At 41.9% G+C, this 11,512-nt stretch overlaps 2 protein-coding genes across 12 annotated transcripts in view; one reads left to right on the forward strand and one right to left on the reverse strand.

The window, feature by feature from the left end:
• VPS13B (vacuolar protein sorting 13 homolog B) overlaps positions 1–4,312 on the forward strand; it is a 491,200-nt gene extending 486,888 nt beyond the window's left edge. For 7 of the 9 annotated variants that reach the window (XM_074885238.1, XM_074885274.1, XM_074885293.1 and 4 more), the window contains one exon: positions 109–2,193. In XM_074885238.1, the coding sequence (XP_074741339.1) occupies positions 109–354 (246 nt within the window). In that variant the 3' untranslated portion in view covers positions 355–2,193. Of the gene's footprint in view, positions 1–108; positions 2,194–4,052 lie in introns of those variants that run through there. The other 2 variants (XM_074885247.1, XM_074885283.1) reach the window with 2 other exon arrangements.
• A 778-nt stretch (positions 4,313–5,090) lies between these two features.
• Positions 5,091–11,057, reverse strand: COX6C (cytochrome c oxidase subunit 6C). Of its 3 annotated transcripts, none has more exons than XM_074885332.1 (4): positions 10,903–11,057; positions 9,747–9,873; positions 7,979–8,117; positions 5,091–5,213 (listed from the first exon to the last, which is right to left on the reverse strand). In XM_074885332.1, the coding sequence occupies exons 2-3, from the start codon at positions 9,858–9,860 to the stop codon at positions 7,998–8,000; spliced, it is 234 nt and encodes a 77-aa protein (XP_074741433.1). In that variant the 5' UTR covers positions 9,861–9,873; positions 10,903–11,057; the 3' UTR covers positions 5,091–5,213; positions 7,979–7,997. The 3 variants fall into 3 exon arrangements, with proteins under 3 accessions (XP_074741433.1, XP_074741442.1, XP_074741453.1); XM_074885341.1 differs by lacking the exon at positions 10,903–11,057 and adding an exon at positions 10,616–10,761; XM_074885352.1 differs by lacking the exon at positions 10,903–11,057 and adding an exon at positions 10,575–10,596.
• Positions 11,058–11,512: the final 455 nt, after the last annotated feature.

An 11,512-nucleotide genomic window follows, 5' to 3' on the forward strand; every position in this document is an offset into this window, starting at 1 on the left:
GGGAGGAAGATTTTTAACTACAGAAAGTAATGTGGAAGTTATTGGCATTACTACTAAGTTCAGTTACCGTCAGTAACTCAGTAACTATTTTATCTTATCTGATTTCAGGCAGATGGAGCTAGAGAGAGACTATCAGAACAACAATACAACCGCCTTGTGGAGTACATCACAAAGACATCTTACCACCTCACTCCCAGCACCTCGACAGTGCCAGCACTGCAAACTGTGGCTACTGAACACCTTCCAACTATAATGAAAACATATCAATATGTAGTTGATCCAAATTTTGCCCAAGTATTCATTAGCAAATTCACAATGGTGAAAAATAAAGCCTTGAGGAAAGGATTTAATTAATAGTTATTTGTGGTGAGTATAGTAATACCTTACTGTTTTGAAAGTAACGCTTTCTCCGCAGTAACCTACATCAGGTAGAGATGCATATAATTTTTGAGGAGGTAGGAGATGATAACAAAGTTAAGCCCAATAGCTCTTCTAATCTTGACAACATTCCTGCTCCCTAGCCAAAGTACTAGTGCTGGAAGGAAAGTGTTCTAGCAAATGAATAAAGTGAAAAGGAACAGCCTTGGACTATAGCTCAATCAAAATCCTTTTTTTTTGCTATAACCAAAAATCAGAGAATAAGGAAAAATTGCATGCATACAGACATTTTCACCACACACACAAAATGTGTATCAATACCTACTATATCATATTTTAGGGTCTGCCAGTTCCTGTTATAAACCAGGTTTATAACTCAGCTGTAAAAACTTGCTCAAGGCTGAGCCTTTCCCCCCACACACGCACTCCCCCCAACATGTACGTCCTGAGGCAAAACATTTTCCCCCACTAAATCTGAAAAACCCAGTGTGGCTGTTTTAAGTTACTAGTGACAGCTGGGTTTTAGCACCACTTTAACCTTAAAATAGCTTCCTTTATTTGACTGAAGTTTTGCAGGACATTAGTCCTTAATGTAAACTAGTGCCTTTGTGTGGTTTGGAGAACAAAACATGAACTAAAACATGAATTTATTTTTAAAACTGTCTGTATACAGAAACTTTATTTTATCCACCATCAAATTTTCAGGACTTTCAATGTATATATGACATTGTGCATTGTCTGGTCGTTTGCTGGAAGCCAGTAACATGCAGTTCAAAAATTTAAGAAACGGAGCTTAGTCTCCTTAAAGTCTACCAAAAATGTGTAAGCTCAGTGCAACATAGATGTGCAGGTGCTAAGTATAGCCTTGTTGGGTTTCGCTTACTTCTGATCTGTCACCACTACATAGTATGTGCTCACTTAAGACCTAATTCATTTTATCCATATCATCTTTGAACAGATAAAACCAAGGATATTTAGAAACATGACATTTCAAATAAGTTTGTGCTAAGCAAAGTGAGATTATTTTTTTCGAAGTTGATCGAACAGTACAGACCTACAGGTGCCAATTGCATTAATAGTTAATGATGCCATCATGATACACTTACAAATACGATGTTAAACACATCAAGACAAATGAGCTTTCCAAATGTCTTATTTTTCAGATGTTTTACAGTTTGTAGTAGACAAGAAATCACTGTCTCTGGGCACAGTTAGATTACTTTATAAACCAAATCTGGCTATGTCAGTTTTATTTCAAAAAACAAAAGCTTACTTGGTTTTCAACTATGTGTATTACTTTTCTCCCCTTTTCTATGTACTTACGGACATGAATTTTGTCTGGGGATTCCTGAACATGGCTGGAATTGGAAACAAAAACTGGAATAAAATCTGATCATCATTTGGAGGAGATACATATGCTTTATAGTTAGTAACTTCTATGCATACTTGATATGACCAAATGCACAGTAATTAAGAATGTAGTAACTCCAATGTTTTTCTCGTGAGTTCCGTTTTGTTAAAGGAGTATTTCTAAAAGCCATGTCTCTTGTGTACTGAAAATACAGAAGCCTGGGATCTGTATTGTCTTTTTCGGACTGTGAAATAAGCCCATCCATTATCAACATTTCATACAGTGATTTAATAACTTAGTCATTGTTTAAATAACACTATATAAAAATGTTTATGTATATACACACACATGCTTCATTCCTGAATATTTTATGGAAATAGTTTAATATTTCTAATTTTGCATATTGGTGGATAAATTGTAATATAATGAGATTGTTTAAAGATAATAAAGCTATTCCTATAATACTTGGGTTTGTGAGCTATCTGGTCAGTCAGTTACAAGGGAATGAACAGGTCCCTGTGTGGAACAATGACAAGACAGACATACGGGCTTCATGGAGACCCCGTTAGACTCCAGTTGGTCACTGGACTTCATCGTGTACCAGAAAATGCAATAGACCGTGACAATACTTTGGCAGTAAACACTGATGATTAGCTTGCCAAAAAAGCACATGCTGAAAAGTTTTCCGCTTTTGTGACTAGCTGAATCAAAACAGCACTGTGGTCACCATTTGAGTTAGACTAATCCATTTGATATTTTTGTAGTACACAAACCAGCCAAGAGGATGCAAACACACCTGTAAAAAATGAGGGAAGGCAGCATTAATTTCTAAAAGTTTGTAGATTGCCGCCATTGTTTAACATACATTTGTGTTTTTCCTGAATTATATTCTCCTGGAATAAACACTTTCTTAAATTACAGTCGTCTTCAGTGAATTAAGCTAGCATCTTTACTGCATTAGGCAGGTTATTTCTCCCCCTTCTGACCACATGTATGGAAACATGTGTGGAGACAGCATATAAATCAGCCTCTCCTACATATGAGCTGTGTGAACTATGAAAACAAAGTTGTCCAAAGAGCAGCTGCCTGTACTTAGCTGCTAAAGCACTCCAATGTGTACTCTTAAAACATGCCTACTCTCATAATGCTCTTTAGACCTGGAGAGCTCACAACTTCAAATCTATCTTTTTAGTTTGCTTCCAGAACAATCAATCATTCCTCAAACACTCAAGAATAAAGTAAGCCAGCCAAAAATTTGAAGGCATGGTCAGGCTTCTACATGGCAAGACCTCTTCCAAAGTAGTTTAGGTCAAACAGTTCCTTTTTACATATTATTTAATACATAAATATAGCAAAAACCTTTACAGTTGGGATGGTCTCAGAGCAGACAAGCATGTTTTTCAGCTCTGCATCTCCTAGAAACAGCATGCCAGACCCCATAATGGGCAGCTGATTAGGGTCTAACTCAGGTCTGTCTTGTACTGCGCTAAATCCCAGTCCCAACTGTTTGTAAGCTAGGATTAGCTGAACTCTGCTGGCAAAGGCAAAAAGCAAAACAAACACACACAAACAAACAAAGGAAAATTGATGGGTTGGCGCTGATTTCAGGAAAGGTTAGCCCTTCTGCCTACTCCTGTGTTAGGCACCCAGCCTTGCCCTTTCTTCCCACTCCAATAAAACCAAGCTACAGCTTGGTTGCCTGCTGAAAGGCAGTGCTTGCTGTGCATCCACTGCAAAACCATATTATATGGAGAACAATTACAACCTGCAGCCTCTAAAAGCACAGACATAGAAGTCAACGCTCCTTTCACTGTTGTGGTTGAATACATTTAGCCAGAGATACCTCTGAGCTCTGCTGCATGGTCAAAGAGCTCTCTTCAGTCCCAAGACACATTTCTTTACATCAGCACATGCTAGTAACTGAAGGAACACACTACAACAATAACTGCTGTTGGTTATTACAGTTTAGAAGAAACTTAGAATTTAGAAGTAAATTAACTCATAGCAACTGGGACAAATATTGGGGCTAGAGCTGCAAGGTCAGGCAGGTCTATTAGCCTGCGCACCTGGCAGTACCAAGTTTCTTTGCCTCTGAAGCTGTCAGTATGACTAAAGACCCCTGGCTATTTAAACCTGCAGACATGCCTGAGAGAATGTTAGTCAGTACTTAATGGCACACAATGTTTATACTGTACATTGGGAAGATAAATGGGTATCATTTGCTATTGTTAAGCTTTGGTTTACATTTATAGGAGCAGGGGTATTTTGATTACTAGATGGTTTCCCCTGCACCACTAATGTCAAATTCTTTCTCTGTTTAAAGGAAGCACTGCCTGCTTGGAAAGTTTAAAGAAAACCCCATGTTGCTCTGTAAGTGTTCTGGATCAACTACATTACTTAGGCACATTCATTGGTCCAAACGTTGCTCACAGACACCTATTTAGTGTTAAGTAGTTAATAATCAATTTAAAATAATGACTTACTCTAAATAGGATTTGAACTGAAGACTTTCAAATACAACACAGATGGCTTGTCATGCTTCTTCACACAAAGCCATCCCTCCTGTCACACAATCAGCTTTGACTCCTCACCTAGTACCCACATTCGGCAACCAAGAGCTACAGTCCTAGTACCACCTTCAGCCTCAGCACCGGGCACTGCCCAAAGCATGCTCCACATGAAGGGTAGTGTGGCAGAAGACAGATAGAGCATCAGGTCTTTGACTACACAGAACGTAGCAAAGATCAAAACTATGCTTAGCTGACTGCTTCCAGATATTAAAAAGGTGATACATGTCTAGAAGCAGCACGCAAAGATTTTCATTACCGCAATATCCTAAAATAAGTATTCCTTATTTTGGCTGCTTTTACCCTCTTTCCCCTTGTACATCAAATACATGTGAACATACCCGCAGTTTAGAGTCATTTTCCAATTAGTCTTGATGTAACAGTTTGCTGCTGTAAGGAAAGCAATACAGTAATGGCAGAAGAAAGAGACTGAAAGGTTGGCTAGTATATTTCCAGAATTTCTCTCCAAATTCTTTCACCTCAAGGTTAGTTCACCTTCTGAAGCCAGAGGTAACACAGACCCTTCCAGAAATCCAGCCTCTCCCTTCCTGTAACAACCGTCCTCTTGCATATTCCCACCAGCCCCTGGGACAACCTAGCTGTAACTGCTTGGGGATACACTTTGTTATCAAATGTGGAATTTGGCCAAAATAGAGATGCAAATAATTCCTGGGGGGGAGGGGGGGGGAAACAACCTAGACTTAGTCATCTTGAGCAATTTATGAAGACTTTCCACCACTCTTCCCAGCATCTGAGCATTTAAGCATTTCAACATTAATGAAGACAACTAAGCACCACGGACATATGTATTTTATTTATTGAGTTACATTAGAGCATGCCATGCACTGAAGTGCACGACACTTTACAATTCAGTGAACAAAGGTTCGGTCATCAAGTCTCCTTAGACTGAAGGGGATCTGCAAGATAAAAAAAAAATATTGTTATGTTGGACAAACTTCATGCTCTAAGTAAACATATTAGTATGTATGAATGCAAAGCAATAGAGAGAAATGTTTATGTGGTGGTTTAGTCTAGAGGAATTCCCCCTGTTATTTCCTGATGGTTTAAGATTCACACACCCTTCATGTGGCAAACAGAAGTGAAACATGGAACAAATAAAGAGCTGGAACAATCCTGCACAGCACGTCAGATTCACTATACACGCTGCACTGATAACTGAATCAATCTTGCTAAGGGCCTGAAAGAGAAAGGAATGCAGCTTTCAGATAGGAACCAGAGAGGAAACAAGTGGTGTAGGCAACCTACCAAGGAAGGAAGAAAACCAAATTCAAATTGCTTCTCTCCATCATACTGAACACAATCTGAGACCAGCTGTGCTCCATGACAAGAGTCATGCAAGTGGTTAGCACCGATCTCTTAGCTTGCCCCTTTACTCTATTCCTGAGCACACTGTAGAGGCAGGATACTCCTCAAATTCATACCAACACTTAGTTTCCGTAATCAGTATCACCACACCAAGTCCATGCCAAGTAGACGAAACTGTCAACTCACACTTGGGTATCAAGCTGCCTTTGTGTCCCGCAGGAACAAACGTGGGGCAGAGTGCCAAGCTAACACCTTAACTCACAAATTCTCCTCCCTGCCTACCCTACCCTTTCCTCAATTTTGGGGCTAAGTACTGATTCCAGAGTGAGTATTCAGTGAGGTTAAACCACTGTATTTACTGCCACATAAGAACACATTCCAATAAAATGGGAGATGTAAAGCATGCATGACCACTGTACCCTTTAGGTAACTATACCAAAAATAGCATCAAGCTCAACCCCCATCCCACTTCCATAGCTGAGAATGCTGCTACTGAAGAAAATGAAAATGTCTTCCATCTGTTCTGTGTACTTGTCCTTTTCTCAGTCTTTCCAGATCATTTGAAACACCAGCATTGTTTTCCCCTTCCACTTACATATTCATGTGCAGGCACAAAAAAACCCCACACCCTCTTTCTACTACAAAAGAGGGAAAAATATCAGTTCTTATACAAGTAGAACCAAGGAATAAGAAGCATCAGCAATTCAAGCAAAATCACATATAAAGATTTGTCTTTCATATTTGCTTTTGAGCTGGTGTAATTAAGGAAGGGGAGAAACGTTCAGGAAACATTTAATTTTAACAGGTGCATACAATGTGCAACTTTTTTTTTTAAGCTGCAAATGGGAACATAAGCTAACTGAGAGTGGAGCTCTATTTGCACTGAAAAAAATCCTGCTCATGATTCCAATTAAATATTCAACATGCGTCCTTGTTGACAGTGTTTGTTTCAAATGATTTTACCACCAGATGGCCTTTCAGAATACTCTGATGAAGGCCACCTGACTAAAGAATGCAATTCCAGTGTCTAAGAAAGTTTAAAAGTGCCTATATACTAACAATAGGACCGAACCAGAGGCAGAATTACCAAAATTAAAACCACGTAAATTTATCATTTCATTATTTATCTTTGTTGCAGTAATAGCTACAGAACAGAAGTTTTGCCCTCTCACCAAAAAAAAAAACCACAACACCAAAGGGACTGCCATGTTTTTTTCTTTTTAAATTTGTTAGAAGAGCTGGAGCTCTGCTTTTTTTATGTAACTGTGTTACGCAGAAACCAGATAGTTGTAGATTGTCCCACAACAGAATTTAGTATTAATAGTGTTAAGTACAAATCTTTTATTCAATCTTGCTGCTTTAAGCAAACAGGCTGAGAAAATCCAGCTGGCCAGAATAATTAGAGCCACAGATTATCACATAATGATCACAATATGAAAACATTCCAAAAGAATGAAAAAGCTATCATTCTAGATTAGTTTGAAGTCATTTTAAGAGAAGCAGAGAACTCAATGTAAGAAATTTGGATCAAGAAAGGGGGAGGAATTCTTTATTGAGTTGTCACTTCATGAGCTTGTGCAGTTTAGTGACTGTGCTTACTAATAACTACAAGGTTGAAATCAAGACTTTTTTTTCCTGGTGTTATGACAAGTAAGGGAGAGCAAAGTTTGGTAGTCTTCAAACAAAAGGCAGTGTTAAATGCTAGGAAAACAGTATCATGAACAAAATTCTATTCGAGCTTAATTCAGTATGGCAAAAATCTGAACATTAGTACACAGAGCTGTATGCCATTGCGATTTATATATATATATATGTGTATGTATGTATTTAAATATATTTTCCCTCACAACTAGTTATCTAGCTGTCCCCCTTTCTTACATTAAGATGCATGCTATGACAGAGAAACAGCCTCTCCCTCTTCTTGTTCACTGTACCACCACAAGTAGGTAAGTAGTAGATATAGAAACCCGAAGCTAAGCAGTTCAAGATGTGACAGCATCAAACATAACAATATCAGGCAAGTCTTACAGATTAATACAAGATCTCTGTCTCCTCTTCATAGCTGCGTGAGGAGGGAAAGGCCTGGCACTCTGTGCAAGTCTCTATATCACACAAGTTAAACAAATTACCCAAAAGATATTCAAAGAGCTTTCTACTCTGCCCTTATGTCCTGCTCCCCAGTTCTCTATTCAATCACGTTTTTATTACCCGGAGGTCTCTCAAGTACAATTTGTAACCTTTTTCTTTGGGAGCACCTTTTTATTTGATCAAAAAAGGAAAAACCTCCAAATAGAAGCACAATGTTTCACTGAAACAATCTAACTTGCTCCCGTTCAAATGGAGAGTAGCTTCTTACCTGTAAATGCAGGTCACCATTATTTGGGTGGTGCAGACTCTAACACACCAGCTGCTCTCATGGCTTCAAAGTCCTTCATGGGATCATAGTTTTTATAGAACTCTGCATAAGCTCGTTTTCTGGGATCAGCAACACCAAACTGGAAAGTAACACACAGCAAATTAAAGTTTGCAAAGCTTTATGAACAGAATTTTTTTTTTTCTATTAGTGCTATGACTTGTATCAGTGGATATCAGTCTAAAAAGCTGTTAGCTCAAATTAGTAAAATATTGCTTTGTTCCTGTTGAAATCCACAGTTCAGGCTACCTGACCACTGGTCAGGAAAACAAACGTCTGAAGTGAAACCTGAAAGTCTGTTACAAGACAGCACATTACACTTTTAAGATCCAGAAACACTCCACCTATATTGACACTCAAAGGTTCAATGCTCTCCTGCTAATTGTTTTATATGTAAAACATGCCATTACGGCAAGTTTTGTGCCTGGGGGCAGCTGAAAAACTGTAACTCCAGATAAAATGGCACCCTAAAACAATGTGTCACATTTGAGCTATGCTGTAGGTCAACTACAGAAGTCTGGTAAAATGTAACAAGACTGTCAAGCCACTCTTAGAGCTCACCAATATAAAAAGACACAATCCTGACTCCCTGTGGATACTCATTCACCTGAAGCACAGGGATATGCTCAAAAAGCCCCAAAAATGGGAGAAGTACCAAGGTGGGTTTGTCCAACAGTATCTAACACGTAATGAAGTAAATCACTACTGAGATCCATGTTACTTGTTCTAAATACAGTCTGCTGCCTTACTAGTGTATTAATGTGGGAGTGCCAAATAAAGTATAAAACTACAGACTATTAAAAAATAAGTCTGACCACAAACAAGCTTGCCTATGTCTTAACAGATGTGTTAAGTAGAGGATGAGCTTTAACTGTGCAAGCGTATTGCTTCTGATAGACATTTGTTGATCAAGAAGTTTGTCAACTGTGATATCCTTGTGACTAACAACCTGAAATTAACTTAATTTCTAGTCACTTTTATCAATAGCTTCCCAAATACCCAAATGCTGCGAACAGTATATGAATGAGTTCAATGGGAAAACCAAGGTCTAGTTCTTCCACAGTAATTCAAACTGTGTTGCTTGCTTTGTGTACGAGACCCAAGAATTATTTAGTAAAGGCACTCAAAAACAACTACCACTCTTATCTTTGCTAGAAGTCTCTTAAGGGCCACAAAAAACAAACTCCAATCTGTGTGGTTTTTGGAAATGTAATGCTCTATTTTCACATGATACTTCAAAAGAAAGGATAAAAGGACCATACTAGCCTTCCCCACAATGATATCTTCAGTGTGAAGAATGGTTTTTCCAAATTGCTTATGAGCAAGTTTTCTGAAGTCAGTCTAGAGATAAAATAAGACTTTGACAATCTCTTGAGTCTCAGATACCATGACAGAGAGAGACACAGACTGTCTAGAGTTAATGTGCATCAGTCATGTGAATGATCAAGAGTAGTCTAGGACTAGAAAACTCAAGGTTAAGTTGTCACGAATTGTGTGATCTTGATCACACAGCTTAAAGCATCAGGTTATTCATATCATTTTTTCAAATGAAGATTAGGAAGATTTATTTATGTCCTGGCAACATGCTTACAAAAATACATTACTAAAGCTTTCTGATGAACAGCTCAACCAAATCTCAACAAAAAAATATTATGAATTCTTAAAACATTTTAATGAGTCCAGTTTATAACTGAATGACTACAGAGCTCACCTTGTATAAAGCTGCACATCCCACAGATAGTAAAAACGCCCCAAATAAGTGAAACTTCATCCGCCTGGCCAAAAGACGCCGCATTTGTGGCTTAGGCAACAGTGCAGACGACATGGTGACTGTATTTCTAACAAAAAAAAAAAAAAAGAGAATTGTGGAACAAGAAACTCTACTTAATTTTCTGTAACTCTACTCTAGAAAGCTCATGCTTTTTGTATGTATAATAAACATCTTCACAACATAAGTAACAGCACTCCTCTCTATTTGACTTTTCAGTGAGAATATTTAAGGGACAACATTCAAGGACAAGCTATTTAAGAATCTAAATAAGTTTTTATAATCCTAACATCCAGTACTCATGGAATCAAGACTGGCCTTCGCTGCTCATACTACATCCTTCCGTCCCTGCAGGATCGACCATTTCAGGCCTGCTGTCCTGGTGTTTACATAGAAGACATTCAGAACACTGATCACATTTTATTCATTTCTAAGGAAAAGCACGACTCTTGAATTAGTTTGTGGGGTTTTTTTTAAAGTAACTGCAAACCTTATTGCATTAAACGGATTTTTTTTTCCATTCGCTAAGATTTTACCAGAAACCTACAAGGCCTGAAGCAGGCAGCTCTCTTTAAGCACAAGTTAAAGCGCTGCTGTGAGAGCAGCTCCGCGGCAGTGCTGCCCGCAGGGTGTTGCCCGCAGGGTGCTGCCCTCTGTGCAGACTCCGTCGCTCACAGAGCCACGGAGCGGGAGCGAAGACCAGGCGGTGGCCCAGCTGTCCCCAAAGGCCCCGGGGCTACCCACAGCCACACACGCCCTCTCTCTCCTCACATTTAAGAGGAACCAGCACAGACAGGCCCCGCCGCCGTTACCGGAGGAAGGGGCCGCAGCGCCGTGGCCAGGCTGAGACAAGCTCCGCGCCGGTCCCCCCCTCATAGAAGGCGCCCCGGCCCCTCGCCGCCCCGCAGCAGGGCGGCCACCGCCGCAGGGCCCGTCCCCGCCACCCTCAGGGACGCGCAGAGGTCACGAGCTGCCGCGAGGGGCCGCGGCCGAGCGGAGCGGAGCGGAGAGCGGCGGCCGGCGGCTGCTGGGAAGGAGGTGGGGGGACGAGGAGACAGGGCGGCGGGAGGCGGAGGCGGGGGCGCGAGCGCGGCCTCACCTCAGCGCGGGCCCACAAGGTCCTTCCGCCCCGCCGGCCGCGCACCCTCTGCGGCCCCGCTACCCCGCATGCGCGAGAGGCGGCGGCCTGGCTACGGCGAGCGGCGCGGCTCAAACCCGGCCAGGCGCGCGCTCCCGGGGCGGGGGAGGGGAGTGCCCGGCGTCTCGCCGTGCGAAGCGGGAGCGGGGGCCAGGCTGATCGCCCTCACCGTGTCGGGCTTCGCCGTCACCGGGCAAGAGTCAAGGGAGGAAGACGTGCGGCCCAGCTGCAGGATGCCTGGGGCGACGCTGCTGTGCCGGGGGGCTCGGTGAGGGAGGGCCCTCCCCCCGCCGCAGGCCTCCTGGGCACCGAGCACCCGCGGCGGGCGCAGCGAGCACCGCGGCAGCTGGGCGGCCTGCCCGCCGCCGGGGCGCCGGGTTCTCCTCGCTGGTGCGCTCAGGCTACATCTGAGTGCGGGGCAGAGCGGAGGCGGGCGCATGGAGCGCCCTCAGCGGTGCCCGCCAGGCCGAGCCGGGCCAGGCCGAGCGCCGCCGCAGCCCTCGCAGGGCCCTGGGCTCACTGCCCCACCGATTCCCCAGCAAATAGGCACTTTTCCAGACCTCCAGAGCAG

This window comes from Strix uralensis, chromosome 1, assembly GCF_047716275.1.
Source record: "Strix uralensis isolate ZFMK-TIS-50842 chromosome 1, bStrUra1, whole genome shotgun sequence".
Taxonomy (NCBI): domain Eukaryota; kingdom Metazoa; phylum Chordata; class Aves; order Strigiformes; family Strigidae; genus Strix; species Strix uralensis.